The sequence below is a fragment of the Acinonyx jubatus genome, chromosome C1, assembly GCF_027475565.1.
Source record: "Acinonyx jubatus isolate Ajub_Pintada_27869175 chromosome C1, VMU_Ajub_asm_v1.0, whole genome shotgun sequence".
NCBI classification, from domain to species: domain Eukaryota; kingdom Metazoa; phylum Chordata; class Mammalia; order Carnivora; family Felidae; genus Acinonyx; species Acinonyx jubatus.
This window is the reverse complement of record NC_069381.1, coordinates 31919393-31943738: the sequence shown is the minus strand read 5'-3', so window position 1 is coordinate 31943738 and position 24346 is coordinate 31919393. Positions and strand designations below refer to the sequence as shown.

Here is a 24346-nt window from a genome sequence, read left to right as displayed (position 1 = left end):
ACACTCTCTCTCTTTCTCAAAAATACAAAACATTACATATATATATATATATATATATACACACATATATGTATATGTATATATGTATATATATATATATATATATATATGTATATATATATAATCAGTCATCCTTTTCTTGATTCCTCCCACCCCCATCTCTAGAGTCCTTGAGAGATCCTATGGTGGAAGTCAATTTGGTTCTCGTATTCCCTGCTGTCAATTTAAGATTCCACTTTCTTGAACCTGCAAAGTCTTTTTCACCCATCCATCTCTTTCCAGCTTCTGAAAGCTTTATTGCCAGTGTCCTCTCCTACCCTTCCCTTTTTTGTGGGGTTATTATGCCAAAGGGAAAGAAAAAAAGAGAGAGGAAGGGGGAAAGAGAAAGAAGGGCAGAGTAGAGGGGGAGAGAGGTGGGGGAGGTAGAAGAGAGAAAAAAGAAAGAATGCTTTCCCCGCCATCTTTAATAACAGACTACCAGTAGAGCTGTTTTTAAATACGTCTCGGCCATGGAACTCATTCTTCTGAGGAACCCCAGGGAAAGCCACCCTCTCAGGCTCCCTAAACTCCTAGGAGTCAGAGGAGCACAGGGCAAAGTGCCAGTTCTAGAAAGTCTAGGAAGTCTTTAGGCTCTGGACTGAAATAGAATCAGATTCCAGCCCCGCCTCCAGCAATGACTGGCCAGTCCCTAAAAACAGGGTCAGTGGTATCTACTCCACAGGCTGCTTGTAAATGAATGGCAAGATACTTTCGGGCTGCTTCTCGGTACCTGGCATCCAGGAAGTGCTCAACAAAGGTGCCCCTTCCTTCCTTCCTTCTTCACTGTTCTTTCTTTCCTTCCATCTTGCTCTCTTCCTTCCCGCCTTCCCTCCCCCAGCATGATTCTGATCTTCTCTGGGCTACAGTGCTCCTTGTGCCCGGTCAGTAGAGCCTCTGAGGCCTATAAGCCAGGGTGTCTTTGACGGCCACATGTGGACCCCACATCAGAAGGGGAAGGGTTGGAAGTCAGCGCCAGTTCCATGACTGGTTGATCTAGTAAAAATGAAAAAAAAAAAAAGAATACATCACACATGGGCTGTGGGGCTGATGGAGTGTGCAACACGGGGCTGAGCACAGGTCCACCTGGATTCGATTCACTACAAATCACAGGAACCATTTGCCTTTTCCACCATTGCTTGAAGTGAGGCCCCCTATGGGGAAGGAGGTAACATGGTGTGAGCCCAGTCATGGCAGGTGTGGGGAAGTCTATCGCCTGTCTCCGTCTCAGCTTCCTCATGGGTAATTAATCAGAGGATGTGGGAGAGGGCTTGAGCCTTGGAGTCGGGGCTGGGGTCTCAGTCCTGACTCTGCCATCGCTGGCTCTGAGATCATGGACGGTGCCTTTGCTCTTTGAGAATCTCAGTTCCCATCCGTAGAACGAGTGTTGGCCACGTGGTCTGGGTGAACCATCTCTGGCCGTCATGTCACACATAGGATCTTCCAGTTCTTGTCAGCAGATGAGCTCATTTACCACTGCAGTCGGTCCCGGGAGGAGATGTGGCTCAGACACAGTCTTCAAGGGAAAGGCCTGGGCTAGGGTGTCGTGCAGGCCGTTGTAAGCGCTTGTCTCTCCCTGAGGAGGAGCTGGCCTTTCCTAGCTTTCAGAGGATCTAATCCAGGCTCCTCTGCAGGGTACCCCTACCTGGGCAGGAGTCTTTGGCCATATGCCCCAGCCTGAGATGAGACATCTGTTGGGAAGGATTTCTTTCCGCGCCCGGAGCTGGGTATTGGGTATTGCTTGCCTGAGCGCACATAGGTGAGGGGGACAAGGAGGGCAAAAGAGGCTAAATCTCTAGGGTTCTCTGGCCCCACAGCTCAGAAAAATGAGAAGAGAGTTGCTCTCTCCCCATGGTCTGGAGTCTCCTGGAGGAGGGGGTCCCAGCTGCGGTGTCTCACCATCAAGCATCAGTGGCTCCTTGCTGTCCACGGGGTGCAGGCCCAGCCCCAGGAGACACTGATGCCTCCAGCTGGCCATACTCCATTGCCCTGCGTCTGCCCGCCTTGCTCTTTGGTGCTCCTGGGGTGCCCTTCTCCACTCTGGAGGTGGGGAGGCTTCCCAGGGCTGTTGTGAACGTTAAGTCGGATCGGACACCAGAAACTCTTGCCCGGAGCCTGGCACAGTCTGCCCCAACCCCACTGTCAAGCAGAGGGCATGGGTGGCATCCTTTCTCCCTGCACTCAGAGCGGAGCACCCGTCTAGGTGTGGCGGTAACAAGAGCACGGCTTTGGCACCAGCCAAAAGCCAGACCTGGGTTCAGATCCTGGCTCTGCCACTGATTAGAAAGTCACTTAACCACTCAGACTTCGCAGCTGGAGAGTGAGAGTAATAGTACCTATTTGTCAAAGTTGTTGAGAATAAGCGGAAACAATGTTTGTAAGTATCTGGCACATTACCTGGCACGTAGTAAGTTGACCTCTTATTCTGCCATGAATTATCGATATTTATTATACAATTGCCTCTCCGAGTAAAGGGTGAATTCCTGGTACCTGCCGCCTTCTACGAGCACTTTGTGGTAAAGTGTAACCTCGGAAGCCATATGGCCTGTGTGGGAATCCTGGATCTATCAGGGTGACCTTCTGATGTTGGGTAAATTAGGTAATGCCTCTGTGCCTCAGTTTCCCCATGCATGGAAACGGTAACAGCCATTACATCTCAAAAGGTTTGCATGAGGATTTACGAAGATGCTCCATGTAGCGAATGCCCCATGCTTGGTGCACAATCAATACTCAGTAAAAGTCCACTGCTCTTGGTATTCTGAAAGGGTCCCTAGAAATTACCTAACCCAGATTCCTCGCTTTGCCAATGAGGAAACTATGCCCTAGGGAGACATTAACACAGCATGTTAGTGACGGAAGCCATCCTGTTGACCCCCCCTCAGAACGTGCCAGTGGGAGGCAGGAAGGAAGGTGGTGTCATACATGTATAGGTGTGTGTGAGGTATGTCACTGTACTGACAGCAGGGAGATGGTTCTGGAATGGTACTGCCTTGGAAACGTGCAGTGCCTTCAGCTCCCATGAAGAGAGAGGACCAACCCCACAGGATTCCTTTGGTTCTAGAGACAACATAGGGTGGCCTGGTTGGGGGGCCACAACCCACGCAGGTTGAGGAGGGCACCCGTCCCCAGGCGGTGGGCCGTGACTGGGGCCGGTGGAGCGTGACCAGCTGGGGAGGCCTGGGGTGGCCTTGGAGGGAGGAGCTGGGCACCGAAGCGTTGGGGGAGAATGCGATATGGAATTGGCAACTTGCTCTCAAATGGTTCGGGGAGAAAGTTGTTTCCCCCCACTATACTTTTAACTTTTCTGTGTGTTTGTAACAGTTCCAAAATAGAAACGTAAGATAAAAAAGAGAGAGAATAAATTTGGCTCGGAAGAAAAGAGACTGAGGAAGCCAGAAATCGAGGAAAGAGTTGAAAAGGGATACAGGCTGTCAGGGGCTGCTGGGCAGATTTCTGGACAAGTGGAGTCAGCCAAGGCCAAGAGGGGGAGCTGAGGGCATCAGACCAAAGGACGAGTGGGGCCTGAAGTCCAGGCAGAATTTTGGACCCATGATGTGGACGGGTGTCATCTGTCACTGTGGGTGGCTTACAGACTGAAGAGGGACAGCCCAGCTGGCAGGAGGGTTGAGGGAGGTATGTCCTGGGGCATAGCAGCCAGCAGAAGACAGATTGGGCCGGAGCCGGGCAGCAGGGGGCCTGGTGTGCCAGGCAGGCAGGTTCCCAGGAACATGGTGGCAACAGACCGGGCAGGACACAAGAGCCAAAACGAGCCTAAGGCAGCCAGCAAGAAGCCAGGCTGTGAGTGAGGCCTTGTGACCTTCTGGCAAGTACGGCTGGCAGACTGGGGCCAGGAGGCAGCCAGCCAGGGGCCAGGCGAGGGCTTCCGGGGACTGGAGCCAGGAACAGGGAGGGCATCTCCCCAGGGATGGTGGCAAGGAGTGGAGGCAGCTGGCAGGGTCCAGAGGGCCAGGGAGGCTTGTCCATAGGCTGTGCTATACAGCCTGGGGCAGGATCTCTAAGGGGTCAGGTAGGAAAGCGTGTTCACCCAGTGGCGGCCAGATCGGATGCAGGCTGATTCAAAAGGAAGGAGAGCCATCCCCTGACAAAGAGGAGGAGGCCAGTTCCTGTAGACTTTCAAACGTCAGCAGATCAGGCAGCTGGGCTGCCTCCGATCTGTCTCTCAGAAGTTTCTGGGACTGCTTAGCCTGCAAGCTCAGGAGCAGGTTCTGAGAAGCGTGATTTTCCTAAGGGCTGTAATCCACTGGCAGTGGCTCTCTGTGGACTCTGGGTTCTCACCATCACAGTGAGTGGTGCATCCTTCGAGTGGGGAAAGCAGCTGGGGAGTTGCATCCTCTCTGTGACCAACAGGAGCCCCATGGGGCAGAGCAGGGGATGGGGTTTGAATGGGTCTGGGCCCAGGGAACCCCAGGGGGCCAGCCACAGGGTGAGCAGTGACCCAGGAACTCCCACCAGGGATGGAAGGACGCAGCAGAGGTGGGCCTTGGGCCCGGCTGCAGCCTCGCCAGACAGACGGTGCTGTCCGCCCGGACCCTAGCAGGATATCGGGGGGTCTGGCTGCTGCAGGAACCCACGGGTGTCCCCACACTGATCTAGGCTCTCTCCCTTCCCCGTTTTAGAGGCCTTAGTCTGCCCCATCCCTCTGAATGGCCCCCGAAGGTCGACTCTCACCTGAGGTAGAGGAGAAGCTGCTGTGAATGTAGTCAGGCTCTGCCTGGGGTCCAGCAGGATGGGGCCTCACGCCTGCTCAAGTCCCCATCAAAGGGGGGGTGCCCTTCCCCTCACTTCCTTGGGTCTCCTCTGCCCAGAGTGGCAGGAATCCCTCTCAGTCCAAACACTGAAAACAGCAAGCAGGGCTCCCCCAGGTTCGCTGGCGTCGGACCACACTGGCAGGGGGAGCCTTTCTCTGCAGTACAATGATGAGATGGGGGTCAAGGGCTGGTCTCTGCAGGACGGCCCAGAGGAGCCGGTTGGGGTCCCAGCAGCCTCGGTAGACAGGCCTGGCCATCCGCCATGGGGCCCCGGGGGGCGCTCTCAACACCCCACCTGCTGGGTGGGCCTAGGGGACACTGTCACTCTCCTCCCAGAGAATCACAGCACAAGCTCACGACGCTCAGAACTCTGCTTCCACCCTTCCAGGAATTCCTCACAGGCCGCGTTCCCTCCCTGGACTCCTGGGCACTTGGCTCCTGCCCATGTCAGCCTGCTTCACGGCAGGTGCTTTGTGTCTGCAGCTACCTGGGTGAGAGCCTCCCGCAGGCTGTGATGCAAACCATCAGCGTGAGTTTGGGCAGTACGTGGACAAATGCTCCTTATTTCCTCTGTCACGTTCTATTTTAATGTGTGTTAGAAATAACGTAAAACAACACATGAAACCTGCAGTTCTGTGACGGTGAGGCCTTAGGATGATGCCTTGCGGGGGCGGGGGAGGGGACAGGATACACAGGGGCATGCTCAGGAGGCCTGTCTCTGAGCCCTGACGCTGGAGAGCGCGAGATCGGGGTCCTCGGGCTGGGTTCTGAAACACCAGCCCCTGGAGCATCACCGCAGCCCTTTACAGTGCTCCTAGAATATCACTTCCGGTGGGTAGGGCATGGCAAGAATTGGAAGGAGGCAGCAAGGGACTGGAGGTAGGACACTCTGGGCTGGGTCCTTTTCTATGGTTTCGGGGAGGATCGCTGCGTCTGGAGTCCAGGAGACCTGGGAGTGGCCTTGGCTCTGCCCAGATGGGCCGTGTGATTTGGGGCAAGCTGGGACAGGGGCCCTGGGAAGTATGGAAGCGGCCTGTATGGGGAGGCAGAGCAATGTCAGTGGGAAAGCCGGACACAGGCTGGACTGGGGGGTCCAGGACCACAGCCTCGAGCCAGCCCACCTGGGCTTGAGTCCCTGCTCCATCACCTGCTGGGTGTGTAACCTCTCTGTGCCTCCCTTTGTCACCTGCAAAGTGGGGAGAGTACTAGGGCTGTGCTAGGACTGAACGTGTTACCATGCGTGTGCCGGCACCCGCAGACGTGCAGTGAGCGTCAGCTTGTGGGGCCCTGTCCCTCCACTCTGACACCTTCTGGATGGCTTTGCGCAGGCGGCCATTGAACAGGAGGACAGGGCACCGCTCCGGAAGCACCTCCGAGGACCGGCAGCAGTTTGACAAAGGCATGGGCAGGGCAGGGGCGGGTTGGAGGGTGGGGGAGAATTGTTCCAGATGAACGAATTGGCAGAGGGGAAGGCCGGAGGCTGCGAGAACAGGGAGCTGATGCGGCCTGAAGCGGCCGTGAGTGGGGGCAACCAGAGAGGTGGGGAGGTGGGGGAGGGGCCTGGGGTCCCGCCACAGCTGTCAGTTGCGGGTGGGGAAGGACCTCTGTCCCTTTCCATTCATTTCATTTTTGTGAGAGGACAGGGGGGATGAACAAAATAGGAATTACTGTAAATTGTAAACACATCGTGCATTTGGAGCTATTTTTAAATCCCCAAAGCTTGGCATTTCTGTGACTCCACCACGCAGTTGGCCCTAAAGCCTGGCTCAGAAAGTCTTTGCTGGCGCCCCAGTTCCCTCTGGTTCCCTCCAAAGCACCGCCTCCTCAGTCTCTTCTCCCTGCCCTGGCCTCTGTGTGACCCATGCTTCTCTGCTTCAGTGCCCTTGCTGATGCTGTTCCCTCCTCTCTGGAGGGCCCCCTCCCCCTCTTCATCCCCAAATCGTCACAGCTGACCTGTCCTTCAGGGATCATTCCCATGGCGCCTCCCTGACCTTCCTCACCCTGCTACCGCCTGCCAGACTTCATCTCTCCTTCTGAACCCCCAGGACCCATTATCTTCCCTTAACTTGACATTTTTATTTTCTGTTTGGTCAGACAAACGGATGTTTCCCCTGATGGCTGGCCTTAAAGCCCCCAGGCAGGGGAACTCCACTTCGTAAAATCCATGCGTGGTTTAAACATGTACGTTTAAAAATGTAGGCAGCGGCACAATACGAATGATCTTTGGTGTGATATATATGGTGCCACTTACCAGCTGTGTGGCTGAGAGCAAGTCGCCGTGCCTCTCTGAGCTCAGTGTCTCCATCTCTGGAACAGGGACAACTATCTCTATGTCATAGGCTGTTTTGAAACCCGGGGGCTGGAGGGTGCTTCAGCGTCTGTCCCCATTCTCGGCAAACGCCAGGGGATCTGCAGGGAATGTTAGCAGGATCTGTTCCCTTTCAGCCACTTAGAGCTGACTCTGCATCTTATCTGGACTTAGCTCTATAGCCACAGGGTCACTCTGAAAGGCACCGCGTGCTGTAAATAGCAGTTGTAAGTGACACTCGGTCCCGGCCGGGCCAGTGCTGCTGGAGGGCTGCCCGTGGCTTTCTGGAGACACCGTGTTGACTCAGTTCTCCACTGGGCACCCGGCCGAGTGCAGGGAAGTGTGTGGGGAGCGGTCCTGGTCATCTGTAACGAGGGCACGCCCAGTCACATCAGCCCTGCCTTGGGAGGGGGGAGTCTTTGGTCGTAGTCCTGGCTCTGCCATCAACGTCCATGCGACCTTGGGTAAGGCACACACCCGCATACACCGGGGTCTCCTTACTTAAAACCTTTCTGATGTATCTGTTCTAACGGTGTAGCTGGACCCTCTTGAGAGCTCCTTCTGTTCTCTGTCTGGAACTCTCCTCTGTCAGCTCTAGGCCTGCTGACAAAAGCGTTGCTTGCTTTTCTGTGCCCAGGGGTTGACCATTCTCCGACCCCTCGGGGAGCCTGCTTCAGCCCCACCTGCCTTTCCCCCCCGGCAGCACTCACCGTGCATACTCAGGAAGGACCCCAGGTAATTGACTTCAGCTCTAGTGACCATCGGACGTGGCGCAGCACGTGGCCCCTTGGGCTGAGCCCTGTTCCGATGGCAGTGCCCCCCCCCGTTGTCCCCCCTTCATCTCCATCTGCAGTAACCACAGCCATCGTCTGTTGAGTGCCTGCTGTGCCCCCGGGTACAGAACTGAGCACTAAGCCCCTCACAAATAGAATTTCTAATCCTCATCACCACCTGCTAAGCCGTATTTGTACATGTATACACACGCACACACATGCCCATTCTCCAGTTGAGGGGGTCAAGGCTCAGAGAAGCAAAGGAACTTACCTACGGCTCAGATAGTGAGGAGCAGAGCTGGGAACCAAAGCCAGCCCTATTGGTTCCAGATCTGTGTTCTTTCCACAACAGCTCCATGCACTGGGGCGCCCTACTTTCTGCGTCCTCTGACGCTCGGCCGCCTGCATGGCCGGCTCCTGATGAGACCCCGTTGCTGCCCCGCCCCGGCCCCGGGTGGACCTCACCAAACGCTGGTGCATGGAGATGGTGGAGATGGCAGTGCTTCCCCAGCGGCCGTGGCGAGGGATGGACATCTCTGCCCTCTCCCTCTCTCCTTCCACGCTCTGGAGAACAGTCGCCCCATCAGCAGCATCTTCTCCAGCCGTGAGAGCTGGAAGGGCGTGTGAGCCAGAGAAGAGCGTTGGGGGTTCGGTGTCCTGCCTCAGCTGCTCACTGGTTGTGTGACCTCGGGCAGGTGATGTGACCTCTCTGAGCCTCCCTTTTCCTCATCGGAAAAAGAGGAACAGCGCGACACGCAAGGGATACTTGAGCTCCCGTAATGAGGAAGATGCCTCGGTCGTGCTAAATGATCATAGATGCTCAGTTGGTATTGCTGTTGCTCATCTTGTCCGTCCAGTGCAAACGTGTAGCTCAGCACTCATGCCAAGTCCTCAGCAAGTCTGTCAGACGGGAGACTTTCCAACTTCACCTTGACCATAAAGGTGATATAGAGCTCCCGCCAGAAGATAAAGAGCCTTCTGGGGCTGTGTCAGAAGCTGTGACCTCTTGAGGCTTGCGGCCCCAGGGTGAGACTGGGGGTCACAGAAGCAGGGTAGCTGGCTCCCAGAGATGCAGGCTGTCAGGTGCCTGAGGACGGAGCGTGACGACGGCTCTCTGTCTGAGGTGCAGTTCCCAGTCCATGAGAAACTTCTCCAGGGGCTTAAGAAGCTTCGACATCCCCTTCACTTACCGTTGAGGATTTCAAAAGAACCAGCCTCTGCTGCCTCTGCAACAGCCTCTGCCTCATTTCATACCCCGGCTCTGTTTTCTCACGTCCAGTACGTGCTCTCGCTCAGCTTCACCTTCACCGTGCTGGGGACCGGTGATGTGTTCTCTGCTAGCTGGCCCGCATGCCTCTTCATCTCGGACCAGACTTCCCGGAAATGGCATTTCTGAAGGAGAGCCGAGCTGGTGGCGGCAGGTCTCAGTCTGATCTTAACGTAGGAGCTCTGGGTTGTGCCACGTCTTCCCACCCTGCCTGCCTCTATGCAAAGTGCCTCTTCCGTCTGTCGTGCTGAGAACTGTCCAAAGCATTGAAAATTTTAACGGGGGGTGGGGGACGCCTGGGTGGCTCAGTCGGTTGGGCGTCCGACTTCGGCTCAGGTCATGATCTCACAGTTCGTGGGTTCGGGTCCCGCGTCGGGCTCTGTGCTGAGCGCTCAGAGCCTGGAGCCTGCTTCGGATTCCGTGTCTCCCTCTCTCTCTGCCCCTCCCCCGCTCATGCTCTCTGTATCTCTGTATCTCAAAAATCAATAAACATTAAAAAAAAAAAAGTTTTAACGGAAGGGAAGGTGAGATGTGATAGGCAAGCAGGAGCTCAGATTGTCCGTGACGTGACCACTCCAGCTTGTAACTATTGCCATGCCCCCTCCCCTCCACGTTCCCCTCGTGATGACACTAATTTGGCTGCAGTGTTGAATGGTCACACAGTTAAGGTATCGGGTTGGAGAAAGGCTATGTGTACAGTTAAAACTGGCACAGCGCCCCCTACCAAGGGAGTCTTGTTTTGCAGTTGGCAAGCGCAAATAACCCTTTATTCTTAAGCTTGGAATTCCTTGGAAAGCTCTTACGCATTTTGCATCTGTATCATCCTGATATGGCTTCTAAGGGTTTGGTTAACTTCACTGAGGCTGCACTTAATTCTGCTGCATTTTCTTTATCTGGACCTTGATCCTTCGTCCTACTGATTCCCGTTTCAAAAGTATTCTCACGTGGACAGCTGGAGTCTAAGCCTGGTCAAGCCCCCTGTTGTGTGGGTCACGTGTCACAGGGGGGAGCTGAAGCTGCCTCGGCCATGGATTCAACCTGAAAGTTTGGATGCTGGCATGTTTCCCATTCCAAGTGAGCAGCTCCCTCTTCAACACCGGAACTGGTTCCTCACCACCATCGCCTCCGCTGGCTGCGGTCTTAAAAGGCTTCCCAGGGCACCCGCATCCCCATCAGCATGTTTTGGATTCCTTTGCAAACCTGGCGGGGCTGGGGAGGAGACAAAGGGGATGAGGGGGCGGAGCCTCCATCATTAACTGCTTACTCTATCAGCTGGTGCCTATGTGGCCCCAGATGGACAGTTCTACAGGCATTGTAGCACCAAACCATTGGCTTCCTTTCTGATTTGGGTGAGAGGGACATCTCCAGGCTTCTCCGTCTATAGAAAACTGGGCCGTTTGGTTTTCCTTACATTGGTGAAGAATAAATTAAAAAAATTTTTTAATGTTTGTTTTTGAGAGAGACAGAGTGGGGGGGGGGGGGCGGCAGGCAGGGCAGAGAGAGAGAGAGGGAGACACAGCATCCGAAGCAGGTTCCAGGCTCTGAGCTGTCAGCACAGAGCCCGATGCAGGACTCGAACTTGTGAACTCTGTGAGATCATGACCTGAGCCAAAGTCGGACACTTAACCAACTGAGCCACCCAGACACCCCAAGAGTAAATTTAACTGTAGTGAGTGCTAACAAACAGAGCGCTAGAGAGAGCAAGCACTGATGGAGCGCTCAGTACATGCTAGGCACTATTCTAAGATTGTAACCTGTATTAAGGAAATTAGCCTCACAATAATCCTATGAGTATACCCTATTATTTTTCAGTAGTTTTTAAGTGGAAACCTATCATACATAGAAAAAGCAATCCAAGTCATAAGTACACAGTCCATGAGCCATTATACAATGAATACACCTCTGTAACTATGCTCACCTACCCCCAGGTCAAGAAATAGGACATTATCTCCATTTTACAGATTAAGGAACTGAGGCACAGAGAGGTTAAGTAACCTGTCCATGGTCACAGAGCTAATAAGGGGCAAAACCTGGTTTCAGCCTCGGGAATTCTGGCTCCTAAGTCCGATTCTCTTCATTGCTGCACTTCACTGCCCGCTACGAAAGCTATTACTGGGGGACACCTTCCCAGGAGGAGACCTTGCATTCACTGTGAGATTCGAATACGCTGCACGGCCTGTTCTCATTTGCCTCTCAGTGCATATTTGTGTCTCTGTGCTGCAGGAGACACTAAGGCTTTAGAGACACAGTGGCACAGCAGTCGATAGCCATGGCTCACAAGCATTGATCAGGCACTTAGTGTATACACATTTCAGCAGCTGCTACTCTAAGACAGCCTTGGGCAATGTCCCTTCTAGCTGCGGCCGCACTGCGGCCTCAGCATGTGCTTCCAGAACACCACTCGGACTGAACACCCTCCCTATCCCCCACCGCCTGCCAGATACAGGCCCAGCTTTTGTGCTGGCATCTGAGACTTTCCTAAGCCAGCCTCAACGTGACCTTCCCGCCTCAGTTCCTGCCACTGGTCCTACAGAATTGTGTTGTGGCTTCCACAGCAGAATTCCTGGAAAAAACACCTGTCACAGATTCAGTGCTCAACAAATGACAGCCCTTTCTTTTTCCGTGATAAGAGATTACACCTCTGACCCTGGCTGACTTTCTTTTTGGTGCTTTTTTAGTAAAGAATAAGACAGGTGTTCAATCTCCAGGATCTGGTCATGTTCCCATTCTGAGCCTGCTTCCTGTCTGGGGAAAAAGGAAGGGAAGCTGGAGGAACTAAGTGATCCCAGTCCTGCTTCAGCTGGGCTGGGTCCAGCCCTCCACCCCACCCCCCGGGGGGCCCCTGGGTGCTTATGGCCCATTCCATCTTACAAAGGACAACCTGGAGGGACCTGGGCCAGTCTGAGAAGGAATCGGCATCCACCCTGAGTGGAGTAGCTGGGACTATAGCAATGACAGGCCTGGAGGAAAGCAGTCTTGGGTGGAGTGGCACGCTTTGGACACTGTCACGTGAAGCGGAGTAGCACTAGCCAGAGCTCAGACTCGGGTGGGAACACAGGTTGACAACTTTCGCTTCATGGAAGAAGAGCTCCCCGGAAACCGTGAGACCCCAGGTGCCAAGGCGTGTGCACTCATAGGACAATGTGCACCCACGGGCCTGACAATGACCGCATCAGAGGATTCACAAGGCTCCACCACCCGCCCCCCCCCCACCGGAAGTCTGAGGTTTTAAGGTCCTGCCCAGCATGGATGTTCTTTAACAGTAATTTTCAAATTGTTTTTAAATTCTCAGAACTGTTTTTTCAATGTTTAGATTTTATTTATTTTGAGAGAGGGAGGGAGAGTGCAAGCAGGGGAGGGGCAGAGAGAGAGAGAGAGAGAGAGAGAGAGAATCCCGAGCAGGCTGCATGCTGTCACTGCACAGCCTGGCTTGGGGCTCCATCCCGTGAACTGTGAGATCATGACCTGAGCCGAAACCAAGAGTCAGACCTACTGAACCACCCAGGGGCCCACAATGAACAAAACTCTTTTCTACAGGGTTCAGTTTACATAGATGCCTGGTCTGAGAAGTAGCTCAATGCGGAGGGGAAAGGGAGGGTGCAGAACCCCCGCGCTCAGCCTCCCCACCTCCCTGAGTGAAAGTCATTATTCTAGAACCCTGCGCACCAGGGCCTGCTGAAGGCTGGAGCAGCCCTGTATAATGTGCACATGTAAGGAGTGCGCGCCTCTTTGGTGGTTTCACTTCTCCGAACATGAGAGGCCCAGCTTCTGGCTTCCTGCCCCCCTCCCTGATCTCCCTGTCTGGTCGGAAACAGGGCCTTTGGCTGCATTCTTTTGACCCTAGCCGGTGGTTCTGGATGTCTGCACTTGGTCATTCACTCCACAATATCTCCACCGACTGTACCAGTGTCTTTAGAATAAAAGGTGCCTCCTATTCTTAGATCTGTGCCTGCTGGGTCCCCAGAGCTGCTGCTGTCTCCTGGGCAGCTGGTGCTGTCTACTGATGTGCCCCTAGAATGACAAGTCGTGATGGTAAAACCAGGGAATGGTCCAGTGCCACAAATGCAAGCCTGCGAAATGGACAAGGACTCACGTCAGTGGGGGTGGTCCTTCTGGAAGGTAGAAAATTAGGCTCCTTGACCTGGTCTCCCCTCCCGCCTCTGTCAGGCCACCCGACTTCTGGAATCTGTCTTCTTTCCTCCTGCCCCTGCCTCTGCCCTGGTTTGGACTCCATACATTACCAGATGAAAAGCGGTTTCTTCTAGGAAAACCGCCTAAGACCCCCCTCCCTCTCCCCCTCGCTGGCCCTCCTCCGATCATCCATAGCACTTTGTACACTGAGGGGCTTCTGTTTTCTCTTTGTTTTATGATCTTTTAAGTACCTGTTAATTCACACTTGAGACCAAGGTCAAAGTCTTATTTAGCTTTGTATTTCTGGCCCTGGCCCAGCCTCAGGCTCAGACCAGGCCTTCGTAAGTATTATTGAGTAAATACACAGAGTGCTGCTTAAAATAGACACTCCACAGGTGGGCTCTGTGCCCATGCCTGAGTTACACACGTGCTGTGGCATTCCTGGCCCAGCAGGCCTGTCCCTGGACTGCCCATTACATGCCCCCGACCCCAGATGTTGTGATGTAATGTCATCTCTGCAGAACCCAGCAAAAGGAGAGTCTAGGATGGGCTCAGAACCCAGCGAGAACTTCCCCTGTGGCCCACAGCCCAGCCTCCCGAGTTTATCTTTCACCAAGGGGTGTGTTCCCTACCTCTTGGCAACTAAATATTTGTAACAGGTACACAGCTCAGTGGCCTCTGCCACCTGGCACTTGTTCCTCTCCCCATGTCCTTTCCTTTTGAGCTCCCCCAGGAGCGTGTCACTGCAGACAAGCTGACGGGCTCACTGTGGCCCGACCTCCTAGGGGCACAGTGACCCCTGGGAACGGACTCTAAGCCTCACTTCAGAGGACAGGCTCCCTGCAAAAGTGGGACTTAGAGCGACGGTGTGCGCGTTTCCGATTGCATCTTGCTTTTGCTTGGAGTGATTATCCGCAAATTTGGAGGACTGGTGAGAGTTTAATGATAAAATATTAATAATAAATGGAGAGGTCAAGAACATACCGACAGAAAACCCTCATAGGATCTCAGATTAGGAAGGTGACTTGGAGGCCATTGAGTTCACCCCCCTCATTTGAGAGAAAAACGCAGCTTGGTGGAGAAAAAAGTCATGGTCATGAAGGTCAGACGTGCCCCTACCAGCTTCGTGACCTTAGGGAAATTACTTTGAGCCAGAAGTTTAGCTCTGGCTGGATCTGCCTCTCCTTCTATTTTATTTGCCTTGAATTGTGTCTCTTAAAACAGGTGATTTCATAGCAGTTAAGCACCTGAACTTTGTAACATGTGACCCGTGTTCAAACTCTAGCTGTTAACTTACTGGCTGTGTGACCTTGGGCAGGTTACTTAACCTCTCTGTGACTCCATTTCCTCAGGTGCAAATGGGGATGATTAGAGCCCCTGTCTTAACGGGCCACCATGTGATTTAAATGAGGTGACGCATAGAAAGCATTTTAAATAGTGCTTGGTACCCAGGGAGAGCTATATAAGAGTAGACTAATAGTATTCATTTTTTTAAAAATCTGTATTTGTGGTTTTCTCGATAACCTGGAAGATCAGCCAACATCATGCAACACATGGCTGGAAAGGCATAGCCACTGTCCCTTTAGAGAGGGACTGTATCCTGCTTTCCAGCCCGCTTCAGGCCCCACCCCCATGCCACCGCTGCTTGCTCATTCCTCTTGCCACCCTCCCCCTTCCTGCCTCCATTTGTGTGGGAATAAATAGATCTATTTATTTTTATTGGGATCAACATGAAATATTTAGTGGATAAATATGCCCATTTTACAGCAGGTCGTAGGAGTAAACAAGCTGTTCCCCTTCTGTCACTGAGCTGGCCGTGTCACGGGCATGCAGTAGCCGTGAATTTCCTCCTGTTCCTTGGTCTCCCAGCCTGTTCATCTGGCCTCTGGGTGAACAGTGCTAGTGACAGGGAGCTCACTGCCTCTCAGAGCTGCTCCATTGCTGGATCTTTGTCATATGCAGAGCCAAGAACAACTCCCCCATCACCTTGACTGAAATGCATTTAATTTCCACCACATCCCCTCTTCTGGGACCTGGAGCAGAGGGATGTGCCACGTACACAGAGTTCCAGCGTGCCTGGTGGAAGCTGCAATTTTCAGAAATGTCTGTGAGGTGTCTAGAGCCCCAAGCCAAGGTGTTATGTGCTGAATGCTCACAGTCCGGGAGCTCGGCATCATCAGGTATGGGATTGGAAGAGAAGCCGCAGAAGGCAGGAGGTCATACCGTGTCGTGTGTAAGAGCACTGGGGGCAGATCTGGGTTCCAGGCTCTGTGTCACCTCTTTCTAGTTGCCTTGTAACTTTGGCAAGACACTCAACCTCTCCATTTCTGTTCGCGTCTCTATTAGAGGAATAGAATAAGACGCTCTTGAAGATCCTGGCACCTCCAGACCTCTCCCACCAGCCTTGTTCATTGCTTGACCGAAGATGGCAGAACTGAAAGCTGCGTCCAGGCAGGGGGTCTGGTGCCACGGCCATGGTCGGACTGGCCGGGCTCAGCCGCTTTGCTGCCTGGCCATCACAAGTCTGGGCCTCAGGTAGTTAAGCTGTGTGGTCTCAAGGTCCCTCTAACTAAGACATTCTGGAACCCAGAGAAACAGCTATTTTTCTTGAAGAACAAAACTAAACATTTCGCGGACTGGCTGATACTGGTTTGTCAGGGAAGCAGAAGACAGGCAGGTAGGTGGGGCTCAGAGAAATGGCTCCCTGTCCCGGGAGCTGTGAGTCAGCTGCTTCCAGGCCTGTCAGCATGGACTGTCTTGTGGTCCCAGAACAGGCAGGGGGTCCCTCACTTCTCCCCCCTGGGTCAAGGGCAGCCTTAGGCAGACGGGGAGGGGCGAGCAAACCTGGGAGGCACAACTGGGCCCCTGGAGGCCCCACCATGGTTTTCTGGTTTCCTGCCCCGGCTCTCTGCAGGGCATTTTTCTGTTAGCTGTCAACACCTGTGGGTCCCACCCAGCGCTGGCGGCCCTTTCAGGAAGGGCTGGGTGGAGAACGATGCTGTTCTTGTTTGTCTGCAGTGTTACAGGGCCCTGGGAATCCTGGAGAAGGAAAGTGCTAAGGAAACCTTGGGCAACATCATCTGAAAGTATTTGGGCAGCAAGTCTGTGCAGAGATGGGGAGCTGGGCAGAAAGATCGCTGATCTTTGGGCCACGTCACAAGGCCCAACTTCTTGGGCCTTGGTTCCCTTTTCTGTAAAATGGGGACAATGGTAAAGCGCTGATGGGAGGACTGGTTGAGGTCGGGGCATGTGACGGCGCTTGGTGTATCTCCGGGCAGTGAAGATGGATTGTTTCCTAAGGGACTGAAATTGACCTACCCGAGGTCACCCGGCAAGCTCAAGCAGGAGCCAGAACTTGAACCCAGGTCTCATACTGACCTACATCCTGTGAGCAGAACAGTTGCTACCGGGGAGTGGGGAGTGTTCAGCCAGTCCATCGTGGCTAGGAGGACCTGGCTATGTGGCCCGTGGGGTGGCCACAGCATTGGGTTGAGCCTGTGCTCTAGCCTCCGAGAGTGGGGATGTCAAGGCCGAGAGGCTGATTATAGCAGAGCCAGGGAGAGAAGGCCTGGGTTTGGCTTTCTCGTGTGCAGTCAGATGTGCTGGGCACTTGCTGGGTGTCAGGCGCTGTGCCAAGCCCTGGGGATAGGCCAAGCGCTGAGGCGGACGCAGTCCCTCCTTCATGGGGATCATGGGGACCACGCTTGTGAGAAAACCACAGCTCGACAGTGTGAAGGAGGAGCGGGTGGGACCCCCAGGCTCAGAGGTGGAAGAGAGGGCTCCAAAGGAAGGGACCTTTTGGCAAAGTCCTGAAGGAGGAGAGGAGCTGGTCAGATGGAAGGGGGTGGTGCTGGGGAGGGCAGAAGACCAGAGGAAAGGGACTCTGAGGCCCCGTGATGTTTGGCACAGTGGGGAGCGGGGCTCTGGAGAGGTAGCAGGGCCAGGTGGTGCAGGGGCAGGGCTTTATCCTGAGGGAGATGGGGGGGGGGCGTCGCCCCCAGGCTGGGAGGAGAGGCAGGACTACATGTGTTAGGGAAAGCCCTTCTGGCTGCTCTGTGGAGAAAAGGGGGAGAGGCTGGTGGCCCTGGCTAGTCCGGGCAGGAGGCGGGTCTCCTTGGACCACACTTGGTCAGGGCTGTGGTGATGGACTGAGTATAAAGAGAGAAGGCAGCGGAGGCACTGAGAGGGAAGCCCAGGCTGCCGGCCTCACCAGCCGCAGGGGTGTGCATGCCATTTACGGAGACAGGCACCCAGAAGGAGGTGGTACTGAAGGAGGGACATGGGAACAGGGTTCTGGGCACGTGGGTGCGAGGTGCCTGACGACCACCAGGCAAGATACTGAGGGGGCAGCTGGATGTGCAGCAGAGAGGTCAGAGCTGGAGAGAACAGCGTATCCATTGGCTGTTGGGTGATAAGTCAGGTGTTCACAGAGGGGGTTCACTGGGAGGGGTGAAGAGAGGAGAGTGCAGGCTGGAGCCTGGAGAGGGGTAAGGAAGGAGCTTGCAGAGAAGGGTCACCAAGCCAAGCAGGCGCCTCTGGAAAGCAGGCCAAAGGGCAGACAGGAAAAGGCAGCTGTCCTTTGGATTTAGCAACCCGTGACCTTGGCAAGGACAGCTGGCCAGGGAAGCTGGGTTGTGGGGGCTCAGGAGTCGGGGTGGTGAGGAGGCATGGACAAACAAGCATGGACCGTCCTTTCCAGGCTTGGGCTGAGAAAGGAAGCAGAGGGAGCGGGAGGGAAGCAGAGGGAATGGGTGTGGGTCCAGGGAGGCTTTGCAGTTGGTTGGTCAGTTAGTGACAAGATTGAACTGAGTGTGTGGTCCATGATGGCGGAATGTGCCAGAAAGCAGAGGCAGAGGCTTTGGAGCTGCTGGGGAAGGGGTGGGACCTCTACACAACAAGGGGGGCTGATCCTGACCCGGCGTGGGGGGGAGCGGGGGGGAGGGAGGGAAGTGAGAAGTGGGGGATGGTCCTACCCAGGAGGAGGGTCCAGCCCACACAGGACGGCTGCCCCATGCCTGTCCTTGGGCTGGGCCCTTTGGGAACCACAAAGCTGTAAAGCTTTATGGATCCTGGTCCCAGCTTTCAAGGAGCAGAGAAATCATAGGCTCCGAGCCATTCAACCAGGACCACCCTCGACAAGTCCCGGGGCCCCTCAGTAACCATCCTCTTCCAAATCTCCGTGACGTTGCCTCAGCTGGCCGCTGCCCCCTCCAGCCCCTTTCCACTGGCTTCCAAACCTCCTGAGCTACCAGGAAGTTGCTGCTTTGGTGCCGTCTTTCTGCCCACCCTCACATTTGGGAGCCTTCTAGGCCCTTACGCTGTCCTCCTGTTATTTTCAATCCTGTCCTGAGTGGTCAGCTTCCCCCTCACAAATCTGCGCATCCCATATGCCGAGTCCTGAGGATTTCCAGCCGTGTCCTGGGCATTTCTTCAAGTCCTCCTCACAGGCATCTCACACTCAGCAAAAGACTAGAGTCCTGCATTGCTTCCCTCCAAGCCCACAGATGGTATCACTCGAACCAGCCAAGTTGAAAACTCTGATCTTTGTTTCTGCCTCACTGTGACCCCTACCCCCTCCAGATGGCCGCCTGTCCTACGACATGTGCCTCTTACAGGGACTCGAAGTCTCTCCTCCTCCACACCATTCCCCGTGTTGCCAGGGAAGCATCTTCTGTCTGAGACTTTATCTTTGAGACAACTTTGATGGAGTCTACACTTCTTAGCATGACATTCCAGCCTGACGGAGATGGTGATCCAGTTGGTCCCGCCCTACCCACCTCATCTGCTTTCACCCACCAAATCCTCCGGGCGTTTTAACACCTCTTGCCTTTGTTCCTGGTCCCTGTCTGGACCAGCTTTCATCCCTCGCTGTCCTCCCTGGCCCTTCCCAGCCCCCTTGTGCTCCCCAGCAGGTTGCACACACCTTCCATAGTCAAGGCACACGAGTCAAGGCACAACCCTTGAAGGTTCAGACAGAGTCCTTTCTGTGCGTGTGTGTACGCGTAAGCTTGTCGTGTAGGCTTGCTGTAGAGGAAGAAATGAGGGGTCCGAGAGCAGCCTCGGAAGATGGACTCCAGTACCTGATGCTGAGTTGGCTTGAGCCTAGGGTGGAGCCCAAACACAGGAGAAGTCAGACTGATGGTGGGCCAAGCGCCCAGCACCCGCCACAGCAGTGGGGTGGAGGGAAGGGGGACACCAAGGGATGCCTGTGTCGATGGATGTTGGAGCAGGGGGAGGGTGTCGTGGACCCGGCGAGCAGGGCTGAGCGGAGGTTGGTGTCCAGGTGGCGGCAGAGCCCCCAGTGCTAAGAGACTAAGCCGTTCTCACTTCTTCGCTGGCTGCGAAAAGGCTGCTCCATCTCAGAATGGGTCCCAGGGGCAACAGAGGGACACAGGAATTAAAATCAGGTGTGGGTAGCTGCTTTGGGTCCAGGAGTCCTGCTGTCTGGATGTGACCCTCTGTCACTGGGAGATAGCCGTCCCCTGTTTGCCCATAGGGTGCTCTTCAGCAGAGTGACAAGAGTCGTGTCTCCCTACCAACCACCCCCACGGCCTCCATTTCTTCCCCTTGAGCACAAGATACCACTTCGCCCTGGTTTTAGATGACGTAAGAGGCATCCGTTGGCCGAAGCTGAGGTGACAAAAGCCAGGACCCGTAGGGACCTATGGACAGCGGTCCATGGTGAGAGAGTGTATGCGTATGAGTAGGAGTGCGTGTGGGTGTGCATACGTGTGTATGTGTGAGTACGTGTGAGAGTGTGTGTGAGTGATCCCTCTGTCGCTGCCTGCTGGCTCCCTCCCTTAGAGTCACTTCTTTCACGTCATCCTGTGACATCCTCGCAGCCATAAGCTGATGGTCCCTGCAGAGTAGGGTTGAGTCCCAGCTGCTGTCCCAACTTCCTCAACCTGTCCCAGCCACCTCCCTGCCCCTCTGCGCGTGTTCTGAGTTTGAGTGCCAAGGCCCCCGGGCAGAGACATGTTGTGCAGTGCGAGTGTGGGGCACAGGCAGGCCTCTTGCTGGGTTCTGGGGCATGCTCAGCTGGCCAAGAGGCCACACCGCCCCTAAGGCACCCATGCCTCGTGAGTCAGAAGGCTCTCCTGGAATCATCCAGGAACCCCTCTACTGTCTCCATCATAGCCTTTCCTGCCCCAGTCAGGAGACGTGCACATCTATAGCAGGCCAACAAGGCATTTTGATGAGGATCGTATCAAGTGAACCTCATGGGCTTCCTTCTAGGTGGAAATAAGAGCATTCTGATTCAGGTCCAAGAACATTGGTGGCCCTGAGGCCGGGCAGGTGGTCTGGCTGCCCCAGGAGCCACCCTAGGAAAGCTTTTGGCCCTGTTCCTGTGACCCTAGGGGATCGCTGGAATCTGGGTCCTGAGAGCTTTCCAGCTCATCTGGAGATAGGGTCGTGCAGAGAGTGCGAGGCTCCTGGTTTCTCACTCTGAGAACAGGGAAATGATGGCCGTCCCTCATACCTCCCCTCACACCAGTGTCCAGGTGGCTTCCTCGCAGACTGTTGCCCGTCGTGAGAGGCGGATAGGCTTTGGGGCAGATTCAGATCCTCCTTCCATACCTTTCTGGCTGTGGGAGCTTGAGCCTCGAGCTCTGAAGGGCTCTTGCTCGTGACTGTGATTCAATTTGTGTAAAGTGCCCAGCACAGCGTGAGCACTTGGCAAATGGTAGCCGCTAGAGCTGTGGTTGTCACCTTCTCTCACTCTTGTCGTTCCTCTGGTGGCCCAGAGTGGCTATCCCTTGTGGGCTGGTGTGGAGGCTGGCTCTGGAGCGGAGGCCCTCTGCCAACCGGTGGCTTCACTTCCCGGCAGGAAGCACAGGGTCTGCTGCCTCTAGAGAGAAAAGAGGGGGCAGCCCTACCTGTCGGAGGGCAGGGCAGGTGCAGGGGTCCATGGTGGATCCCCAGGGCGACCACCCCCACCCCCACCCCGAGGTTCTCTCTCGTTCCGCGTCCTCCTCTCCCGGTATCCGTAACGGGCTGGATGCGGCTAGCAAGCGTGTGCATCTTCTGAGGTGGGAACCTGCCTCTTCTCCTCCTTTTTTTTTCCTTTACCATGACGCCTGTTGCTCATAGGTACAAATCAAACGAAGAGTATGTATATGTGCGAGGCCGCGGCCGAGGGAAATATGTTTGTGAGGAGTGTGGAATTCGCTGCAAGAAGCCCAGCATGCTGAAGAAACACATCCGCACCCACACTGACGTCCGGCCCTATGTGTGCAAGCACTGTCACTTTGCTTTTAAAACCAAAGGTAAGAGACAGTCAGCTGGGGCACTGCCCCTTCCCGCTGTAGGGAGCTCCCCTCTGGGAGCCCTAGCACAGAGCTCAGGGGTCCAGACCTCTCCGCCTGGGGCCTGGGGCACCCCCCTTCCCCGGGCTCCCCGGTGGCCGAGCAGCCGGCTCCAGACCGGGCAGTGGCGCCCCCTGGCTGCCGCAGCCTGTCCTCTTGGATCCCACACCGTCCTCCACCTGCGCGCTCCCCCCCCCGCCCGCCGCCTGATGGCGCTCTTGCACACGGTTCCTGGTTTTGATTTTATCTCCTCACCCTGTCCTTCTGCATGTCTCCTTAGCCCTTTGTCCGCTGAGCTGGTGAGCTCCAGCAGTTGCACTCGTCACCACCACTCTTGCGTTTGGAAATCCATTCCACTCCGAGCCACTAAGCACACTCGCATGGTCACTTCTCATGGCAGTGCTCGCCCCTGCCTCCACCCTCCTCACCACTCAGACCATGTTCCTGCCCGCCCGGCTCCTCCGCCGCTCTCCCCGCAACCGCCCCGGCTGGCAGCCCTTGCATTCCGGCCCCAGCCGCGCCCCGAAGCAGGGTCAGCACAGGCCCTGGCCGTCATCTGAGAAAGGAAGAAGGACGGGCCACGGAGGGCACGCGTCCCACAGAGCTGTGCTAGGAGCTGGCGGTGGCCTGGCCGGCGGCAGCTGCCCGGCCCTTCGTGTGAGCAAGTGGGGCCGAGTCCGTGAGACTTGGATCAAGCCCCTCCCCCCACTCATGGCGTTGACTGTCCCCGCAGGCCAGGCAGGGAAGATAGTGCGGCTCGCCCGTTGCTTCCTGGTAGAGGAGCAGAGGGACAGAGGTGAAGCAGAGAAAGGCCTGGGGCTCTCGGACACCCCCCCTCCCCGGTGGCTTCAGCCTCTTGTGCGCTGCAGATTCTTGGGGCAGGGGCATGAGGGCCCTGGCTCCTCCTTTGAGCAAGTGGGGGGCCTCCAGGCTGGCCCCCACTGGAGCCTTGTGGTGTTTCTGCAGGAAGAACTGGAGAATGGATTCAATTTTGCCACTCGTTGACCTTTCTTCTGTTGGTGAAGCTGTGCCCAGTGAGAGAGGTTGGGCCGCAGCTTTGAGGGGGCCCCGGGCGGAGGTGGCCAGCCTTCCTCACTTCCTCCTCCTCTTGCTGGCCCCTTCCGTTCTCTCTGTACTGGGTCAGGGGCCAGCTCACCACATCCCCTGGCTCATGGCCCTTCTCTGACCCAGTTCCACCTCTGGTCTCCTAACCCCGTTCACCGACCCCTGCCCTCCTCTGCCTTCTGGCATTCTCAGCAGACCTCAAGCTTTCCCACTTAGGCTTTGGTTGGAATGGAGGTGCCGTCCCTCCTGCTCTCTTTCTCTGGTCTTCTTCTCTCTTGGCGTCCCATAAACAGTGTTCCAAGAGGTCCCCAGGGAAGGCAGATAGGCCTGGAGCCCGGCCCCCTGCCTCGTGCATGCTTCCAGTCCCAGAGCCCTGCCATGTCCAAGGCAGCACAGCCCCGCCTGCCTCTGCCCTGGATGTGGGCTCTGTCCCCATGTGTCCTCTACAGCCCCACCCACCCCTGGCCTTAGGCAGCCAGTGGACCTTCATGGAGAAGAGAGATGGGAATCATTGACTGACAGTCTAAGTAACAGAGTGAAAAACCTCTTGTCCAAAACCCCCTTGAAGGGAAAGGAAGTGAATCCCCCCCCCCCCCCGGCAAAACCAAGTGATCGTTAATGCTAGAGCTGTAACTAGAACCCGGGACCCCTGTCTCAGGGCATCGCCCCCATCACCTTCCTCTCTTGAGCAGATCCCCCCCTTTCCTGGAAGGAGTGGCAAAATCAGGTGGCTGATCAAGTGGCCTCTGGAGTGGGGTGCGTCCAGGGGACCCCACTGTTCTGTTCTCATTGTGAGGAATCCAGTCTTGAGAGTGCATCCCAGCCCAGGGCCATTTGGGTTCCCTGTGCCCAGCACACAGAGAACCATCTCGGAGAGCCTTCACCTTGACACATGAGACTAGAAAAACCCATCCGGCTAAGTTCTCCGCCAGGGCAGTGTCTCCAAAGAGGGGTCCCTATTCAGGTCCCCCTGCCTTTTTGGAGAGGAAAGGCCTGGTCTGTTTTTGTCAGGTCTGAGAGAGGCCGGGTCCCCGGCAGGAACACTTCTTTTCCAGCAGCTCTTTTCATTGGAGGCCATGCCAAGCCTACCGGCAGTCCCCGCCCTGGAGGGTCCAGAGGGTATAAGCTGAACAGAGGGGTGCAGATACCACATATGCCTTGGGGCGTGGAGTCCTGGGTGTGAAGGCTTGCCCAGGCCGCCCGAAGGCCAGGCCCAGGAGGCTCTGTTCCCAACCAGTGATCAGCGAGGGTTCTGAGCTCTCTTCAAATGCTCGTAGAGGCTTCCGGAAGACAATACCTTCAGAGCCGAAGCAGTAAGCGAATCTGAAATGGTAGAATCTCAAACTCCGTGACTTCTGAGAGGGACTGGTGGCGGGTGGGTGATGGCAAGTTGCAGCAGAGAAAGCTTGCCGTTGGCCCTCACTGCGTGCCGGGAGTGAGGGAAAGGCAGCACACTGAGCCTTCTGTTCCTCCGGGGCCGTGTGTCTTCCGGGAGGCGTGGGCCTTCCCCATCACTCGGAAACCTCAGGAGCCTCCTCTTAGGCTCTCAGCTTCCTTCAGGCTGCCATCCCCTCCCTCCCCTCACCCTTGGGCTCTGGCTGGGCCTGATGGTCTTCAGGACCCTCCACCACCACCACCTGGCTGCGCCCAGGCCCGGAGAGCCCTTCCTGTCCGTCTCTGTCTGCCTGTCT

At 55.5% G+C, this 24346-nt stretch overlaps 1 protein-coding gene across 3 annotated transcripts in view; it reads left to right on the top strand.

The window, feature by feature from the left end:
• Nucleotides 1-24346, top strand: part of HIVEP3 (HIVEP zinc finger 3) — a 473376-nt gene that overhangs the window by 433403 nt on the left and 15627 nt on the right. For all 3 annotated transcript variants that reach the window (XM_053212411.1, XM_053212404.1, XM_053212409.1), the window contains one exon: nucleotides 21376-21551. In XM_053212411.1, coding sequence (XP_053068386.1) covers nucleotides 21376-21551 — 176 coding nt within the window. The remainder of the gene's footprint in view (nucleotides 1-21375; nucleotides 21552-24346) is intronic.